The sequence below is a fragment of the Macrosteles quadrilineatus genome, unplaced genomic scaffold (genome assembly GCF_028750875.1).
Source record: "Macrosteles quadrilineatus isolate MER2022 unplaced genomic scaffold, UCM_ALF_1.0 Scaffold_5__1_contigs__length_97177068, whole genome shotgun sequence".
Taxonomy (NCBI): domain Eukaryota; kingdom Metazoa; phylum Arthropoda; class Insecta; order Hemiptera; family Cicadellidae; genus Macrosteles; species Macrosteles quadrilineatus.
In genome coordinates this window covers 63,917,318-63,938,426 of record NW_026542598.1, presented here as the reverse complement: position 1 = coordinate 63,938,426, position 21,109 = coordinate 63,917,318, and the positions used below count along the sequence as shown (strand labels likewise).

At 34.2% G+C, this 21,109-nt stretch overlaps 1 protein-coding gene across 2 annotated transcripts; it reads right to left on the bottom strand.

The window, feature by feature from the left end:
- Positions 1-2,079: 2,079 nt before the first annotated feature.
- LOC128995897 (pancreatic lipase-related protein 2-like) lies at positions 2,080-20,595 on the bottom strand. Of its 2 annotated transcripts, none has more exons than XM_054420934.1 (12): positions 20,447-20,595; positions 17,218-17,367; positions 13,335-13,603; positions 12,089-12,235; positions 6,887-7,010; positions 6,547-6,663; positions 6,302-6,424; positions 5,107-5,255; positions 4,792-4,930; positions 4,517-4,646; positions 3,686-3,871; positions 2,080-2,309 (listed from the first exon to the last, which is right to left on the bottom strand). In XM_054420934.1, exons 2-12 carry the CDS (start codon positions 17,345-17,347, stop codon positions 2,237-2,239), a joined length of 1,587 nt encoding a protein of 528 aa, XP_054276909.1. In that variant the 5' UTR covers positions 17,348-17,367; positions 20,447-20,595; the 3' UTR covers positions 2,080-2,236. The 2 variants fall into 2 exon arrangements, with proteins under 2 accessions (XP_054276909.1, XP_054276910.1); XM_054420935.1 differs by lacking the exon at positions 20,447-20,595 and adding an exon at positions 17,753-17,835.
- Between the last annotated feature and the right edge of the window lie 514 nt (positions 20,596-21,109).

Sequence of the window (21,109 nt, the reverse complement as noted above, 5' to 3'; positions counted from 1 at the left end):
GCCTAGGATAGAATTTTTTTATTTGTGTATTATTTTATGGAAATAAACAAATTATTAATTTGCCATTGTATTTACTTTGATTGTGCCCTCATAATTAATTGGTATGTGCCTCACAGTAGTACCATAAATAACTAAATCTATTGTAGGCCTAGTCAATATAGGTAGTGTGGGTTAGGGCACGGACACCTTTAACTCCTGGCCGCGGCCTTCAAAGTGGCAACATCGCAAGTAAGGTTGTAACAGCTATTTTGTTTGGAGGCGGGTAATGGTAATTTGTGTATTTTTTTAAGAATACAAAAGCTTGATTGCTGTGCTATGAAATTATTGACCCCAATTTAATGTAAGTTAGGCCTACAAAAATAGATTTTTCAATCTTTTAATAAATTTATGTTCATAAATTTAAATGAATACGCGAAATAATGAGCTCTGTCTGCCATGTTATCTTATGGGACCTGGTGCTAGACAACACCACTTGCAACGTTGCAAATTCTACCAGGCTGCGGCCTGGAGTGGTGTGGCCATGGTTCAGGTTGCCCTATTTTAGTACGGTTGGTAAAAACATAACCAAGCTTTTAACTCTTATTCCTATAACTTAAATAGTTTTTCTTGTCAGATGGCAGTGTCCCTTGACAATGACTCAGCAGACGTTGCCAGCTTTGTGACAACAGTACAATAACATACTAAAACTGATATTATACTCAGTCCACTGTGCCTTATGTTTAGAATTTTATTAGTTTGAAGTCATTGAGAGTACCGGTATGCTATTACTTATTGATTTGACTATAGTTTTTCACACAATGAAGGACAGAAACAAACTAAATTGTGGTTAGCAATGTAGCCTAATACAATAATGATAAACCAATGTAACAAGGTTGTTTGCTCTTGTTAAGGGTGCGCTCTACCTCAGCTCGGGCTTCAGTTAGCTATGTTGCGCCATTGAAAAGCGCCGCGAGAAGCGCTTGCAGACCTTCACGGCAACTGTCTTGGTAAACTACCCATACATGCTAGTAAAAAACAATGAGGGGTTTTACAGAACAAAGAACAATCTATGCGACCCTGGTTTTAGAATTTTAAAGTAGGTAACAATTCTATAATGAGTTAAAGCAGTTTAAAATTGCTGATTTTTGTCTACATTCAAAGATTTTCAGGCTTTATGGTACGATATTAACAGTAATTTAATCCTCTTCAAAATGCATTCAGAACACATGATTTGTGTACCACTTAGGTATGTACAAAGTTTGAAGTTAATTGCTTGAGAGTTTCCCAAGTTATGGATATACATTTGTAAAAATCAAGTAGAGTTATGACCTAAGGAACAATAAGTTACAACAAATCTTTCCAGAGTGTTTCTATACACTATGTATTCAAGATAAATCGAAATATGTCCACTTATTGAGAAACTAAGTTAAATACCACCGCTGCAGAAAACCTATAGACTAAGCTGATTTCAATTAGTCTGATTGGAATTTAAAAAAAAATTCTTTGAAAAAGTCATATGTATTCCCTATTTAAATATAGTTAGATTTAACGAGTTGGCCTACCTAGGTTTGCTGTTATAGGGAAGAAATAAGTGTGTTTTTAAATATTTTTTACAACATTTTATTAGTAAGCTATAGAATTTAAAAAATTGTCAAATTTGATCAAAATATCCTAAAACAAGCTAAACACAAGAGGTTTCTTTTATATTAAATTAAATTTACCTTTGCCTTTGGTTCATAGAGTCCATGGGCACTACATCTACAAAATTTAACGGTCATATCTTGTCTCGTCTAACTACCTCAGTTCAAAAGCGATTTGAGCAGGTATCTCATATGTGTTAATTGCGTTAATTGACAGGTAAGAGGGTATTTTATAAACAAGAAAGACTCTAGAAAGAATTTAAAAACAGGATTTTGGTAAAAATAAATCAATATTTATCCTTTGAAAATTAGTTCAAAGCATAATACCTATTTTTGTTTGCCAAATATTTCAGTGAAGAAATTTCTAATAAATGAATTAAACAAAAATAAAAAATGGTTCTATCTGTCTAGCAAGCCTGAAGTTCTATTAGGAATATGGGAGGAAACAGTAAAATACAAATATTACAAAAGTATTTAATAACATTTCATAAAGTATAAAAAGGTTACTACAAAATACAATAAATTAGGAACAAATACACATCACAACTATCTAAGATTGTTGAATACAGTTTGGTGGTAATAAGCTATCTGTTAAAACTAATGATAAAATTTAACAACTACGAGGAACACTCGTACATAGGCACAGCTTTGCCCGAAGTAACCAACTCATTCTTAGGGCATAAGAATATCCTGGAAATAAATGACAGGTGATTAAATATACATTGGAAAAACAGGAGTTAAATTTAAAATGTAAATTAGCTTGGATTAGAATGTTAGAAACAATTAACTCTTGCTGAAAAAATCGGTGATACATGAGTGCAAACTTTATATGTAGCCTACCAGTTATAAAACTTAAGTCAAACCAGTAAGGATCGGACCTCAAAATACAGAACAACCTTGTTAAGTTGAACCAGTCAGGATAGAACCTTAAACAGTACAACCTCGTTGAATCAAACCAGTCAGGTCTGGGACTGGAGATCTGTTACAAATGGATAGAAGCTAGCTCACGTCAGAAAAAGTCCAGCTAGGCCATAGTAGATAGGCCCTACACACAGAAAACACATTATTTTATCAATTGGTGGATTTTGTCACGTTCATACAAGAGTTGTGTTTTGGACAAACAGGTTGTGGGTTTTCTGTGTGTAGGGCTTACTTAAACTTTTTATAAGGTAAGCTATCTGCTTTTTCTGAGGCTTGGTAACTACGTTTTGTAACTTGTATGTTTTCTGGGGCGGGTTGTTGGTATAACCCCCACAAGCCCTTGGAGGACCGGGCTTGAGTTGCCGGCCTTTCGTCTACCTCAAAAGTTCCATTCCAAGTCAACCTAAGAGGCGTTTCCCACCCTGCACTACATGGAAGTAAATTGTACAGAAAGTTTCAAATATTTAGGGGTAACTGTAAAAAGTTAAAAATTAAAATACGACAAGATACTAAGTTATCAAATGCCAATAAGTGTTTGGGAGCCTACAAGAAGTTAATCTCATCTTTACAGTTGTATAAGACAATAATTCAACCTATTCTGTTATGTGGAAACAAGACATGGGTATTGTCCAAAAAAAAAAAAAAAAAATCTCATGGTTTTTGAAAATAGTTTTTGAAAGTCCTAAGAAAAATATATAGACCAGTGCAAGAGGGAGAAATGTTGCGGATAAGGAATAATAGAGAGCTAAGATCACTCACTATACACCGACCCTGATTTTGTTGCAATGGTTAAAGGAAGAAGGTTAAGTTAGATAGGGCATGTGCTAAGAAGAGAGAAATGAACAAGACTGTATGAAGTTTGAAGAGCCACACCTGGAGGTAAACGTCCATTGGGAAGGCCGAAATTGAGATGAACTGACCAAGTATTGAACAAAATCAGGACGATAGGTTCACACATCAACTTGGCAGAAGACAGAGAAGGGTGGAAGAGGCTGGTACAGGTAAGTTATCTGCTATTCATTTGTTCTACGAATAAATATTTTCAACACCCAGCCAGTTTTGGCTGAATGGCAGAGGTTGATCTGATTAACCGAAAAAATCCCAAGCAAGACTTATTAAAAAAGACTCTGACAACTTTGACTTACGTTTGTTTGTGGTCGAGACTATCTATCCTAACATGTTTGACATGAAGTGTTGCCAGTTGGAAGCGCCAGGTGAGGATGTTGAACGTCGTGTAATGTCTCCACCTCAACATCGCACTCTTCACTGGCCCCACGTTGGTCCCAGCCACTACTTGTCTGTGATGGCTGCCTGGTTTGTAATACTGCTCCCTGTAAACACTCACCAACTTTAATCACAGTTTCTTCCCAAAGCTGTTTGTTAAAGATGTTAAATGTGGTAATTTTTATGTTTTAGGGTAAATCATTTGTGCTTCAAAGATGTAAGTTCATGTAGGTTACATTACAATGTGCAAGTGATTCAAATCCCCTTGAGTGATTCATAAGAGTCAGATAGTGATTCTACTAAACATGTTGTTCATGCTACTGTAGGGAAATAATTTCATAATTTTACTGCTATGAGGAACCCTGAAGTGTCAACTACCTGTTTTCCCTGGCTTCTGGAACATTACAACACTCTTGTTTGTTTGCTGGACACATCAATTTTGGAGATTTAAAATTGAAACACTGTTTTGGTATAATATGTAGGTTAGGTATTTAAACAACCTTTAGGCTTTCCTATACCAGGCTTAAGAAGTGAATTATTGGCCAGCAAGACACCAAAAAACGTTTGATTGGTCAACATTAGTTTTCTAATTTTTAATCTGTCTGTGGAATGTGGAGGACCCTAACCAACACATATCATACAGACCAGATCATAAAAGACACCAAAACAAGAGGTGCAGAAGTTGACTAAGAGAGAGAAACACTCACACCTGGTTTTGTACGATTACATACATTACAAGACATCACACTTACTTGTACAAGCTGATTGCTGGAGTTTTATTGGTAGTTCCGATGATTTCAATCTCGAATGCTCCGATCTCACCACCATGTTCCAAACTGGCGGATGAGTTAGAGATAACAGTTGTGACTCGGTATAATGATCCTGGAAAAGTGCAGTCTTAGTTTATATGGTGTTAAGATGACAATATGTGAGGTAATGTGTGGTATGGTTCCAAAAATGTACTTAAAATGTCAAGTATATACACATTTTGCGTTAACTACTGCCTGAAAATAAATAGATTACTCACTGCAGTAAGGCCACTCTGCTCCAGTGATGGTGTACAGCCTGACCAAGCTACGGTCGGTTTTCTGCCAGTCTTGTAGAAAGGACGTGTGGACAGACTGGACGGACGTCAGGCCAAAGTGGGCACACACCTTGCCGTCTTTCTAAACACACATACACAACACAAACTTGAGTTAATGCCAAATACAATGCAAGTAGCAATCTAGGTATTATTGGTAAAAAGCCAGAATTTGTTTGATTTTGTTTTTGGGAGTTTTAGCAGGCATACTTGTACTACAGGTGAATCTTAAAAGGAAACACATTCATATATTTCGCTCACCTTGTATGGATCACACTCAAAGCACTCCCCAGCCAAGAACTTATCGTAGCTCTCGCACTCGACTGCCAGGAAGTTGCACTCAGTGTTAACAGACTCTATGAAATACTCGTGACTCCTCATGTGATCACAGCCCAGGAATGTTCGCACACCTGTCAATAAGTGGGAAAATATAGAAAATGCACTTTGTGGAAGTGCGGTGGATGAAGAAGCATAAGAGAATCTCTAAGATCAGTATACTATACACACCAACCGCATTACCCTATATTAAACCGGCAGAAATTATTATACAAGATTTGTGCATACAATGAAACAAATTTGTTGGAAGTGTTCTTCAGAACTAAAACTGTAGGTAATCAAATTTAACTCTCTTTGTGAGTTTTTGCGTTTTAGCCAAATAATCACTATTAAGTATCTATTCTATCTGTACTTAATGGATATTTTAAAATTATGAGTGTTAAACATTTTTGCAACAAATATCATCAGTCAAACTACAATAAGCCGTTTAAAATAATTTTAATGTTTTTTGTTTAATCAGCAAAGTTTTACCCATGTAGGTACTGACTTAAGAAAATTATCTCTCTGTCTGTCTGCCTCATCCTTAAAGCTGGGTTTTCCTAGGCGCGGAAGCGGAGAGCGGAGAGAGGAACGCAGAGAGCAGAAAAGAGATTAACATGGTGTTCCGATGTAACATGTGTACTTCTAGGAAAACAGTAACATTAAATTACCTAAGACAAGGGGAGTCCGCTCTCCACTTGCACGGCTAGGAAAACCCGGCTTTAATTGTAAGCCTATTCAAAAAGAGGTCAGATAAGCCTATATTCATTGTAGTTATGATTGATTCCACAAAATTGGCTGTATTCGACAAAGTTATATACACAAGTTATTTCATACTCACTGTGAACATACTGTATGTTAATGTATTTTGACCCCACATAATATGTTGCATATGATAAGAATACAGAATTACTTCATACAAACTTTTTTCGTCTTGTGTTTTATCAAGATCTAAAGACACAGAGATTAATCTTTTTTGAATTTTTAAGCTTTTTAGTAGTAAATGGTATACAAATTTAATTAAATCCCTAGTATGTATATTTTTATACTCTATTTTAAAGTTTATAAGTTTGCTGTAGGGTAGTTAAAATGCAAAATACTCAATGAAAATATAATCAAGATTGGGAGGGAAAAAGTGTACCTTTAAAGAAGCTGCCTTTCTCTTGGTTGATGTACTTCATGACTCCCTCATTACAGCCGGGCTGGTCCGCCCCACCGTTGGGGTAGAAGTCCAAGTGACCAATGGGCTCCTCCATTCCCAGACCTGGCAACATTACATTCTTCAACCATTTTGACTTTTACAGGAGATATATTGTAGGTTTTCTACATCAACTTTTGTGAGAATTATTTACTGAAACCCTTTTAAAACAACATTGGATTAATTACCTCCTTGAATGAATGGAGTGGTGTCCGAGTGAATGGTGTCAACAAAGATGGCGTCAGAAGGGTCTAGCCTCACAACAGGGTCTGTGTTGCTAAAGTGAGGCTCAGCTGGGTCTAAGCCTGTAACACCAAAAGTTACGGATTAACTCCAGAAAAACTAAAAACAAATAACCAAACATCAAAACTTTTTTCAGGCCTATGCTTGTGTACAACAACAAAATTAGGGAAACCCGTAAAACCAGCAACATTTTGTATATTTACAGACTCGCCAGTCTCTTACATCCTCCCTTACGTAACAATCAGGTTTCAAAGAAACAAAATATCAAATTTGAAGCATTTTTACCTGTAATTCTTCCCAATGTTAGACCAAATTTGGTCTTCAGATTGTTGCCCACATAACCAGCGAGATGTGCTCCCAAACTGTGGCCAATTATGTGGCAGAACTCAGGTTTCACACCAACTTGGTCCTGCAAAAGTATAAGCAATTGTTTTTTTTTTTTTTTACATTTTATTAGATATAACTTATTGAAAAATCTTGAGTGTATGGTTGAGACATTGAAGTTAGCTTGAACACGATGTTAACAAATGTAGAGTTTAGCAGTACGTTTTAAATTATGTATAGTATTATGCAGTGCTCGATTTGCGGCGGACCGGGGTTTCGGTACCTCTCTTACGCAAAAAATAAAAATGTTGGCATAAATAGGCACTAATCACATTAAATAGGTTACAGTTCCGGCGGGCACCTCACTTTTTATAAATAAGCACTGGTATTATGGCAATCTACATTGTTACACAGTAGACTTGAAACTTATTCCTAGGACAAACAGGCTTTCATATCTTCAAAGAGATAACACTATTTCATATTGTCGCTATTGAGTATTAGTATCAGTATATAAAAAATTTGATAGCCAAAATATTGTTAGTATTAAATCAGAGCAATTAATAAAGATTGTGGGTTCATTCGTTCATTGACAAGGGCATTTATTAAAGCATCATAGACCACTGTGTAGTAATAAAAACATACAACTGAAGTTTATCACATAAGATTTGAATAATGTGTGGTTCTTATCAATTCTAAGACAATGAACCATCAAGATCATCAATGCTGTGAGATCAAGATCATCAGTTCAAGGGAACATTCAGCGATAATAAGTTATCGTCAAGTCAACTTCATAAATTATCATCATTTACAAAAAAATTTGGGTTGATAATAATTCTTCTCCTAGGAATCCAACAGGAAAAGGCACATACACATCTATGGTTTATATTTGCTTAATTAAAGTATAATTAAAGCACCACAGCCCATTTATCGGCTGTGTATAATTTCTAGGCTTTTTAGTAAAGAATACAAAACAGTTTTTATAATCTTTGAGTATACAACTCGTGAACGAACGTAGCAAGTCTTTGGGTGGTAAAGATTCAGGTTGCAGCCTGAAAAGGGTGTAATATGGAACAGTTTTTTCAATTGCCTTGTGCTTATAAAACATATTTGAATGTACTGACTCTCTCCACCTTTCGCTCTGAAGGTCTGTGTTAAAGCTTAAATCAACAAAATCCTCAGGTAAATCCTACAGTGATTTGATGGTACTGATGAAGGGTGTATGTACAGATTAGTGAGAGATTTTAAAATTTCTCAGGATGGGTTAAAATTAAAATAACATAAATAGTTTGTAGTGCAGAACTTTGGCAGTTTCAGATTAGGTACTAAAAGGTCCTCTGAAAATATCTGATATACTGATATACTGATATACTAGTAAAAATATTGTCAAAAGAAAATCGTTGGCTGGTGGGCCATTATAGTGCTTACTCTTAATCCTCTTAAAAATGAAATGCTTCCAAGTTCAATCCAGTGCAATCAAAGTCTGACTATCACTCCCATGTCTGCCAAATGCAATGAAATCCTGATTTGACATTTGACATCCTGACTTTTTTAAACATCTATTATATTATTAAAGTGATACAATCAAATTTTATGTAAACGGTTAAGGCCATTTACCAGATAAAAATATACGCATATGGCACATCACAATGAAGCTTAGAGTGTGTAGATTTGCCGAAAAGTATTGATATGGACGAATTTCCTAAGGGCTCTGCCCCAAAGGCTGATTTCCAAAGGGCTACACCTGGCATGCTTCCAAAGTTTACATGATTTAATTTAATGTAGTTAATGAAACAGCTGGTCAGTACAATGAACTGGTGTTTGTTTATTTAATTGAAAAAGATGTTTGTGATTTGTTTGCTTTATGTAGATTTAGGAGGGTTATGTTTGGTTAAAAAAAAGGTTGTATACGTTTTGTAAAGTATTGCTCAAAGTTTCATTTTTAATTTATATAGTAAGCTACATGTAAAGAGGCTTGACTAAAGTTGAAGAATAATGGTAAAACATGTCATTCGTGAAGCATCAATATGAAGCAATTGATGCTATATTGCTACACTAAGGTATGTTGTCATTAGAGGTGTGCGGATAGTGAAATTTAATTTCGGATCGGATTCGGATCGGATAGTTGAGGCTCGGTTCGGATCGGATCGGATATTGGGAGGTTCGGATTCGGATATTTTCGGATTCGGATAATTCGGCGCGGTTAATAATAAGCTGCATGTGCATTTTTAACCTATAAAACACTGTAAAGCTGTGTAAATAAACTTAAATGACGATTTTAAATCATAGAATTTAAAATTAGCCACGTCCACAGTTTTTTCTCTCTTGAAAATCACAATTCACAACATCTATTTTCAAAAGTTGGTTGCTTGAATTAAGTACACTAGCAGCCGAAATCTTCACACAACACTTTAGCTCAGCAGGACTGATGTCAAAACGTTTGGGCTTGTTTACTTGAGGTTATGTTTTATGTTGTTTCCTGGTTCTCACAAGACAAGGAGGTTCTCAAGTTTATTTTCACATTGTATTTCCTTACGTTTTTGGAACGGATTATTGGCCTTAAGTGGCATTCTCCGGGTTTGCCAAGTTTAGAAAACATCACTAATGCACTAAGCTGGGCTCTAGATTTGATGTTGTGGCAAGTTAATTAGGCCAATTAGGCTTTATAACTCTGTAAAAGGTGTGTATCCCTGAATTTATAAATTTCATTCTACAATTATTCACTGCCAAACATAATTCAGTAGAACCTTGATGAACCGAGAATTACACTAGCCTACATAACTTCATTACCTACCCCAAGTAAAATACCAAGATAATTTTTAAAATTGTATTTGAATAGTCTTAGTCTATCTTAGTTTGTTAAAAATGGATTGTATATTCAACAATTATTGCAGTCCATTATTGTTATGCAGTATGGTCCCAAATTATTGTTTTTGATTTTGAAACATCACAGTTCATTTGAAAAAATTAAAGTTGAAGCAGCCCAATGTCAAGTCAGCTTGAACAATAGTTTTTTTACAAGCTTTCTCCAGACCACTGGGGAGGGTCGGGTCTGATAAGCGGTCTATTGTTCACCCCCAAGGCGGTTCAACCCTCATTAGTGCCGCTCGACTGCACTCAGTGGGGAACCCAATACCACAAATCGATCTTTTAAATGAATAAAAATATTTGGTAATAATTGTTTTATTGATATTCACCTTGAAATTTCAATAAATTTGGTGTAAAATTTGACAAAAATCGGCCAATTTATTAATACAGTACCAATAAAGTACATTGGTAATTAATTAAATAATAGGTAAAAATGTACCGATTTTCGTCCAGTTTTACCCCCTGCTGTGCTCTATGTCACAAAAGATGATAACGACATGGGTGATTAGTAATCATGGCAACTAGGCAACTTGTTGAATGCGTGATGAAGGGAAACCCAAGAAATAAAAGAACAAAGAGAAAGTATAATGACGTTGTTATCTTTATACCCTTTTTACAATTGCTGTTATTGTTATTATCTTTATGTAAGATTTTATGATTTTGTTTTATAGGTTTATAAAATAATTCTTTTTAACCACGGGAATATCAATTTATAATTTATCAACGTGCTTCTCTTCTGAAACAGCAATACCGGATACATAATAAAGGTCAATGACCTAAAATATCATGATTGTGCAATATTGTATTTTGATGTTGAAATTGAAATCATGACAAAAGTTTGTAATTGTATATTTCCCCTGGTCCCTATCATTTAATCATTTAATATACACAATCAATGAAATAATCGTGGTTAGTTCTAATTTTATTTTTGTTTTGATTATTCAAAGTTTCTACACAATAAGACAATCCAAAGTGAAACCGGGCAATGAATACCCGAAAAACAACGTATCTTGTCCTGTCATTGGAATACCACTCGCCAGTCCTTTAGGTTTAGGGAAGTAGTGCTAGTCTATAGCTTCAAGGTCGTACCCACCCCTTCCTCCCTCCCGTTCTACTCGACTCACAGTTACTACCCGCGCTCCATTCGAGGTCATTGCCCAACCCCTCCCACCCTTCTATTGTGTTGCTTTTCTATTGTTTCTATTCTGACTTTTTTCGGGAAACATTAAATCTATTGTTTACGTAACAGCACAGAAGTAGGCTAGATTTTTATACTTTAAAACAGTACTGTAAAAAAAAAAACTATTACGCATAGCGCCCCTAGTATCAGGAGACAAGCACGAGTTGACCGTGGTAGTTCTTTTCTGCTTTATGTCTGTTCGTTCCAGACGAATCTAATCGTAAAGCAAAACAGCCGATAACAACTAAACTAGACATCGGTATTGCATCATACGGCTTCTTTGTCCTTGGCTGTTACATCGTCGGAAACCTATTGCTGTAATTTTTGTACTGGGAAACTAATGATGGTTATGAAGATTTAGTTTTCTGTCCAAAACGTCAAAATATGTTGTCTATCCGAAAAAGTCGGATATATAACGGATAGTGTCGGATATCAAATTTAGGCTCGGTTCGGATACGGATATCCGAACTGAACCGAATCCGACCCGATTTTTCGGATATCCGCACACCTCTAGTTGTCATATACTTTTGGATATATTAACATAAAAAGTAGGAATTTGAAAGTAAGTAGGTTTACACTTTTAAATCAGTTTATATTTCAAACTAAATCATAGAGTTGCAGTATTTTAAAACACACATCAGAATTACTTTAATACCTCTCTAGGTCACATTTTCTTCCCGTTGCAAAGCACGGGTATAGCAGCTTGTTACAGTTTAAAACAGTCTTCAAGAAATATTTTATATGGAAAGACCGAAAAGGCGAACACACAGCTGGTATTCGTCTCTTGGAAGACAAACCATGCTTGTTAAATGGGTCAACAAACACCACGTCTGTCAGCTCGCAGACACGTCCGTCCGTTTGCAAGCCGACGTGAAGAAATTGCTCGGTGGGCAAATCAGCAGATGTTCTCTCTCCTATAGTTGCAAAGGAAAAGGCCTGAGATAAAGTGTGTTGACAGCCTCAATCGGACAACTGATGTGTGTTGGCATTTAGACTGTGGCCGAATTATTGAAAGTGCCGGACCGTTCGATATTGGGTTAAATCAGACTTTTACAGTATATTTGCCTGGTTAACACCCAACTTAACAAGCGTTATATAGTTTATACTGCGTCACATACCGACATGGCCTTGATGAGTAGTGCAGTGATGGTGCCGACCAGTCTAATGTTAGCCACAGCCTGGGTATAGGGAGGCTCAGACCCAGAGCCCCAGTCTACCACCACCACGTTGGCATCATACCTGGAGAGTAGCTCTGACGTCAACCTCTGTAAACATACAACAGTCACATACAGACATGAGTAGTGCAGTTATGTATACATCATTGGAGTAGAAAGATCTCTGAAGTCCTATAGCCAAAATCCTATTTGGCCCCTCTGGAAAAAAACTGTTTAAAATGTCTTAACTTGAGATTATACAATTTTTCCTGCGTTGTAGCTTGGTAAATAGATTGTATAACTATTTGATAACTTATTGGTGGCTTATTTCATGTATTTATTACAATTATTATTTTTTTTTAATTAAACAAAATATTCTTTATTTGACCAGGCAAAGTGAAATTAATTTTCTTTCCTATATAATTTTTATTTTTTTTTTATTTTGTCCAGGCCTATGGGTCCTGTAATCCTAACATTGTGAGGTAGTCAAGTAAAAAAGTTCTGGCTTAGTATTTATACTGGTAGAGTTAAGAAATAAAATAGTTTGAAAGGAGAAAAATGCCTAATGATGAAAAAGTTAAAACCCAGATAATTTACAAGAGAACCAGAATGTTAGCGAAAAAATGTTGTTTATTTATTAGACAAATGAACCATTATGTATTCCGGTACCGAACATTTTTCCAAATTCCAACACAATGACAAAAGGAAAAATTAACATGGAATTGATTAGCATGGAATTGACTAATGTTAACCTAGAAATCAAATCTGCAGTTTGTGACGGATACTTTCTAACCCTTGATTCTTTTTAATTTACATCGCTTAGTATATTTAAAAAAAACTATAATCCTAAGTTTAAAGACAATACCCTATAAAGTTATGAATGTCAAGGACTTCTGAAGTATTACACTAAAATTCCAAAACTGACAAAGGCTGGTTTTTGTAACAATGTGTGTGTATTGAAACTATCAAAGACATTTTACCCATTCCCCTTTATCCAATACAAATACATTAGATTAAATATTTGTTTAAACTTAATTTTTCATGAGAAACTTCCGTTTATTCAGATTATCTGGACAACTCAAATAATTTGCAGGAGAGTTGAGATTTTGTCACAAAATCTCATATTTGTGTCCTCGCATAGTACTTTTCCAGAAAATAAAGCTCTAGTGAAATGCATTTATAGCATTCACCAACAGACTGTGAAACTCACTCTTATCCATGATTGGTCGCCACCCTCCAGAAACCCATGAGCAATAAAGTACACACGCTGAGTTGGGATGAGGTACGACTGATAGATGGTGGTGGGGGCCGAGTACGAGAGGTGTTGACATTGCTTGGGGTTCTTGCGAGTGTACAGACAATAGTGCGGGTTCACCTTCTCAGGGGGTTGGGGGAAGTTGGACACCGGGCGGTTGACATCTGTCCACGGATACGTCTTGGAGTAGCAACCCAGTCCGGGGAAACACTGTTCTTGCAGTTCTGCAGAAATTGACAATGTTACAACATTGCAACGTTACAAACATCCAAAAGTACACAACAATACTAATACAGAGAACCATAAATCATGCAAACAAAATGTTCTAACTATCATATTTATTACAGCACCTTACATCATTGTCACCAAGCACACCTGACAACTTATCATCCTAGAATGGTTTTTGCACACGAGGAATTGATAACTGAGTGTGTGAGTCAGTTTTAGTTTGTTATTTAGATGTATGAATAACATATGAATGAGACAAAAAGTATACAAAATCTTATTTCGTCAAGTATAAGTGGGAAGGGAAGTAGTTTTTTTCAACGCTTAAACTACAAAACAGAGTGACACTTCGTGAGTTTGAAGTACTGTACCTAGATTAAATACCCCCGCCGTAGCAAACCTGCCGACTAAGCGAATTTCCATCTGTCTGAATTGATTTTCAGTTAAATATATTTTAATAACATTAGGTTTAACGAGTACCTAGGTTTGCTGCTACAAGGAAACTAATAAAGTGTGTTTTAGGGTAAAATATTGATAGCTTAGTACAAAATAAATAAATTTGCCAAGTTTGATCAAAATATATTCATAAACAAGCAAACTACAACATTTGACAATATTCTCCATAAGAATAACATGGGAATTTTTAAATTTACAATTTTTTTAATTTTCTCCGTTACTAATAATCGAACAAAAATACTTTTATATACTAAATTATTTGTTTTTTTAAGCTTTTTAAAAAAGTCTAAAGAGAAATTGGGAAATTTTGTGTTTTGAGGGTCAAAAGTGAGAAAAACCAATTTTTACCTCATAAAACCCCCCGTAAAGCCCCGTTCCCATGGTCCGATCGTGCTGGTTCGCGAACTCATTCAAGTTTATCCCGCTTTATACCTTTAAACCAAATTTCATCAAAATTGGACAAAAATTACTCAAGTTATCGCGTTCACGGACGTATATATAAAAGTCTATATATATATATATACATACATATATAAAAATTTGAACGAATAGTGTTTTTGGCCTCTGGGGACATCAAAATGAAAAAGTAAATCGGTCCCGGGTCTAGGTCTTACCGTGCCACCTACGGTAATAGCTACTTCCCTATAGGAAAATTCGCTAAAAGATAATTATGCCTTAATTGCATAATCTATCAGCAGCTGAATGGCAGACATGTATAAAAAGAAAAGGACAATAATGAAGACTATTGATAACCTTCTGTTGACACATAAGACATTGGCTTTTCCCTCCACTGACCATGACCAAGTTAATGGAACACAGCCAAATTCCAAGAATATGATAACTTTCAAGCTACAAATTGAATTTCCCAGTTTGTTACCAATAAAATGTTTTTGTACAGACATATGTGCTATTGTTATTAAAATATTTTCTTAAACTGAAACCATGCACAATATTAATATTGCAATTTGCTTACTTAATACTCAAGATGGTAACAGGTACTTATTTTAATATTTATTTTCCGTCTTGTGTATGCGTAGGCCTTAAGTTTGGATGTAATATATTTGTAAAGGTTTATTGCATAGTTTTGTTAAGTTTTGCTTAATATGTGAAACTGTCTTCTAATTATGTCTTTATTAGCATTGAGCCTATGTTGATACAATTATACAGATAAAATTACAGACATCTCCCAACACTATTTGTTATATTTGCAATCATATTTGAATTATTTAAAAGATGTACATTGTCTATCAATTTCAACCTGTTCACAGATTATTATCACACCCAAACGGAGACTGTATACTGCTGTGAGACTTCTTAAATAGTAAATTTATATTGCAGTTTTTTGTTCATGTGTTCATGTTGTCTAAAGTGCCATCTTAAATTTACCCTAACATATCAGTTTTAATCCAGTAGGAGTAGATTCTACCTTCTCAATGGTTATAGACAGAAGGATAAGCTAAACTCAACAAATTGACTGGTGATACGTGGCAACACTGCATAGTTGGCAACAGCCATGACAGCAGACATTTTGTAAACTCTACCACTCTCTCTACTCTTGACAAAGTGTAAACTCAACAAATTTTTAAAATTCAGTAATGTTACAATACTATACAATAGTGAACATTGCTCACTCTGACATCATAGGTGACTTTAGTGACCTCTTCTATTGATTACACTAAAATTCTTCAGATAAAGTGTGAAAACAACATCTGCTGACGTCATCGTTGCAAGTGAAGCGTAACTGGAGATAATTATTTTATTTTTACTACGCGGTAACCTAATTTTTCACACCAATTTAGAATTAGTTTATTTTCCTGAGAAATATCTGGGGCTTCTGCTAAAAGCGGTTTTACTAACACAATGCACTCTCTAGGTAAACTACTAGACCTACAACAGTGATGTGGTTGTGGTTTAGATCAAAATTTGTCCCACAGTTGTTTTAAATTGTTCGTTAACAAAATTTACATGTCCATATATTATTTTGTTATAAACAGTATTTTTATTACATCTAGCTGGTAATAATCCCCTATCTTTTTAGGTCTTTATAAATCATACTTTGTGACCTACAAATAAAGATGGAAGTTCTTTCGCAGCGTAGCGTCTATCGTAGTTAATATAATAGAAATTTGGAGAAAGCTTGGTAAATAAATAAAAAAAAATTCTTTCTGAATTAATCCTAGGCTAAACTTGACAACATACAATGGTGCTGTATCTTTAACAGACTTTATGTCAAGAACCCCACAATTTTAGGGTATGTGCTTTAATAATTTGACATCATATTCATCCAAACTTAAACTTAAACACAAACATTTTCTTTACTTAATCAAAGATTTACAGTTGCCCGTTTCCCTCACAAAATAAAGATTTGGTTTCCTCTAAATAGATGACATCCCAATCAATGGACTTAAAATTGCATATAATTCTGCTAGACTTTTAATACTTAGTGGTAAACAGTAACAATAGTAATTCTGACAAGGCATTGTTTAGCAACATTTCAAAAACAGAAAGAACAACATTATAAAAAAGTTACTAATCAATCTTGATCTTTCCATGGGTTTAAATTTTAAATATAGTGCAACTTTAAAATGCCTACTTGAATAATTAAATTTATTTATTCCCCAAGGTAAAAAATATAGCATACAATCATTAAAGTCTTTTAGAAAGTAAAACTGGCCTGATTTGTCAACTAGAGTGACCAGTTAAACGAGATGACTTATAATTAAATTTAGAGAAAGTATTAATTTAACATTTTATCTGCCTGCTGCAATATCCACGGGAAAATTTGGTTAAATAAGGCACAAAATACACATGATAGAGGAAAACTTCTATACTTTAGTTAGTGAGATTACCACAAACAAAGTTATAAGTACTTGAAGTAAGAAAGTAGTCCTGTTTCCTGTTGACAACAAAAACTAAGTGATTGTTGGTTTTTTAAATCTTTTTTTACAAATAGGCTGTATTTTATCTAGATGTGTTCGAGCAAACTCTTAATTTGAAGCGGAAGTTGAATGAACTATTTATAACCCAAGAATTGAAAGTAATTATCAATTGCTCAATTTACTTTGGGTGATTTGAAATTAATTGTATTTGTAAAGCTTTTAATACAGTACTGTAAAGATGAAAATATTAGACTATAATGATACAAAATTAGCATTACCTTCGCCATTTTCCACCTGTTTCAGTTTGTTATTATCCACGTCCAAACTCACACTTGTATCATTGGGTAGGTTGGTGTTAGCAAGGTATAAGATGGTTTGCAGCAGCACAGCATTCGTTCCATTCAACATTTTTTACACTAAATAAAATTCTGTAAAAAAAATTGAAATAAGTAACTAACCTAAAAACTGATCACTATCAATGACAAACTAAAACAATAAAGTGACAAGTTGACAAACTACAGAGTCTCACAACCACATCAGAGAAACTATGTGTTCAATGATATTGCAGCTTGTCTATCAGTCAACATTCTATTTGTTTTCCCACCCAGCATTTGAAGTCAATAAGATAATTTTATGAACATAAAAATATGTCGGCATAAGTAAACAAGGAACTATAATCTAATGCAAGTATATAAGAAAAATTTAAGTTTGATTTGTTGCAGAAAAAAATTGAAATAAATACTAAATCCCAAAATTATAATAGTTTAACACAAAATAAATAAAATAATTCCTAGAACATTAATGTAAGCTAACCTTGTTTTTAAGAAAGAAAAAAACCATGTGCCCAAAGTTTAACAAAGTTAAATTCCACAAAAGATAAAGTTATTCAATGGAATACTACTCAATAATGCTTCAATATGCTGAGGGCAGCTCTAATAAATGGAATATATGTAGCGTATCAAAACAAACATTTTTCCCAGATAGTAATTTACGTACAAAAATGGCGCAATTCCTTTACGAGTTGTGAACTTTAACACAGTCCAAAGTCTTTACACTGTTATAAAAATACTCAGATAATTTTAAGAAGAGTTCTTAGAATAGAATGTGCGAAGATACGGAGGACTTTATCCCAAATTTATCTAATTTTTACAACTTTTTTTACTGATTAGGTTATTGTAGCAATCTATTTTATGTGGAGTGACCAACACAGAACTTTATATTGATGTCCTATTAATAAAAGAAAAACAATTCTTTCTCCTTTTCTTTACATTCTTGATCAAAATTATACATCAGCTTTTTTATTAAGTAAGCTATGATACATAATATACAGCTAAGATGTACCTAATATCCTTAATATGTAGCTACAATTTCTTAATTTTGTTGGTTGACTAGTTTAAATTTATTTTGTAAAGGGTGCTAGTGTCGACTTTTAACAAATGTCTCTACAAGGAAAGTAGAAAGGCTACTACCATTCTACCATAGTAAGACCTAGATCTAGAACCACTGCATGCACTTTTACGATTAGCCAAATCAACCACATTTGTCCTTTCTGAGTCTCTAAGACAATCAAATCAGGTCAATCAAATTAAAATGTCTTTTTTCTGGAGTGCTTCTCGGTACAAAACTGGTTTGTAGAATAGCTTGGGTACCTATGTCAGTAATTCTAAATTATATACAAGTTAACAATGGAAAGAAGTCATTTCATTCATTCATTTCACTTCATTCATTACTAAACAAATTGTCTAGGTATCACTGTAATTTTTGTTGTCTTATTATAAACATACTCTTATTATAAACTACTGTTTTTGACCATACGTCAATAGTACGGTATAGGATGAAATAACTTAGCCTAAATAAATTTGCTAATAATTGTTTATTGACGTTTGGTCAAAAACACTTTTTACCTTCCCCGTAGCAGCAAACCTAAGCACTTGTACTATTTAAATTTCTAATACTATTTAAATTGGGAATAAATATGTCATATACCGGTATGGAAATATTTAAATAAAATGTAATCAGACAAGTGGAAATTCGCTTAAGATAGTCTGCAGGTTTGCTGCGGCAGGGGTATTTAACCCTCCGAGGGTCACGCGTCAAAAAATAGACGCACAACACACTTTGTGTAGGGTCACGCGTCTAGTTTAAGACGCACAAACATCGTTTACGGCGAAGGCTCTATGACTGACTGAATCGGATTGAACTGGATCGAGTTAGGTATCGTTCTTTTCATTAGATTCTAAGCTTTCTAAAGGTCAGTCTCTAAGCGCTGTTTGTTCTCTGAGCCGATCGTAATTGTTAGCAGACAGCTGACGTGCATATTAGTAAACAGGTTACTTAACCTCGGACCGATGACTGATGTGTTTTATTATGTTTATCATTGTTTTAGTGTTAAAAATCAAAAGTAGTGATATACGTGGTGCATTATAAGAAGATTTAAGTGGTTTTGAAGTGCTGGTTGATGATCCTGAAGAAGTAGGTAGTGATATTGATGTAAATTATCAGCCAGATTCCTAGCTATGGTTAGGCTATGCATTCTTAGCTAAACGCTATGTACTGAAATCCGTTTTTCGCTCATAACTTATTTATTTGATAACTTACCTCGCTATATGATTATATATTTGTAATCCTCATTAAATTTAGAACAAAGTGGCTATTTTCAAATATTTATAGGCCTATAATTTATACAATTTCATTGAGCGCGAACTTATTTTTTTTTTGAAAATTTTCGAAATTATATTTTTTTTTACCTAAAAATTTTTTTTGAAAAATGTTCCTTATGTTTTATATATAATATTGAAGCCCATGATTTTCCAAACAAAATGGTATATAGAACATTAGAATTAACATTGTTTTAAGCTTCTCAGATCCGTTTTAATAAAACCTTGCAAAGGGGCCAAAAATAGGTGGACATTAAGGCCTAAACTATGGACCTTTGGAGGGTTAAAAAATGTTTGTTTGGGTGAAATTTAATTACTGAATTTATAATAGCCTATAAGTCCAAAAGTTGCTAGTTAACCTAACCTAAACAATCATGATGTGTGAGTAAATGTGGGGCGTAAACTAAAGTACAGCCTCAATTAAATTAGGAGCTTGCTTTGGCTTCATTTCAGAGCAGGTAATGTAGGCTATTGCATAGGGATGGATTCAATGTCAATGATAAGTAGGCGTAACTAAAATGTAATCAACTTATAAACTTTATTTTTGTCTGTATTTTAACTTTTAATTGTAAACAAACAATTTGTGTCGGGACTAAGACAAAAATATGCACTTTAGTGAATTGAGTTGATTTATAGTAAACGATTTTGGTATCAGTGGTATGATAAATGAGTTGAAGCTGTAGATCTAGCCTATTGATAAGAATAAACTTGCCGACTTGTTTAGATTATTGTTTGTCAACCTAACTTACTGTGAAAAGGTCTACAAAGTCATAATAACAGCAATCTACAACTCAATTACTCAACCAATTGTGGCAGTACCTGTTTTGTATTCTAATGAAGTTACACTTACGTATGATAGAATCCTCAGTATCTGGCTTATTTTCTCGACGCACAATACTTAAAACCTTAGAACAAAATTAGTTAACAAATTTTAAAATTGAATTTTACGACCCCCTTTGACCCAAGTTCCTGGCACCTGGTAGCAAACACTTAAACCAAATGATTGGCTCCTAACCAAGCATGTTATTAAATAACCAATGAGAATGCGTATTTTAGTCACCTGATAAACAAGCGTGCAACCTTACTAAATAATTAAAATAAATTTATTAAGTTTTATACTACTGAGAAAGTGTATGTATTTGATCAAATTATCACTTTTAGATTTGTATTAAAATAAATTATTCATGTGTCATTTAAAACCTATATTCTTAATTTGTTCATGAATTTACAACAATTTAAGATAAAGCAAACACCTTGACTGATGACAAATTATTACCGTACTTAGAAGTAGTCTATGTTAGAAGGTTGCGAATTCCTCGAATGAGTAAATAGCATTGATTTAATATATTGAATAGTAATATCATAGATTAAACATACTCCTCAAGGACATGTTCCTTGAGGAGTATGTTTAATCTATGGTAATATTATGCATCAGGCATCCTAGGTACATGGCGCTACATGAGGTTCATACAAACGTATTTACAACACACATATAAACAAAAGGAAAACCATG

Bases quoted from the DNA above. Each gene is read 5' to 3' on its own strand.
- LOC128995897 (XM_054420934.1), bottom strand. From the start codon at position 17,347: ATGTTGAATGGAACGAATGCTGTGCTGCTGCAAACCATCTTATACCTT. The intron at 13,604-17,217 runs GTAATGCTAATT...CAATTTCTGCAG, and splicing joins ACAGGTGGAAAATGGCGAAG to AACTGCAAGAACAGTGTTTC. The intron at 7,011-12,088 runs GTATGTGACGCA...ATACTTTTGCAG, and splicing joins TACTCATCAAGGCCATGTCG to GACCAAGTTGGTGTGAAACC.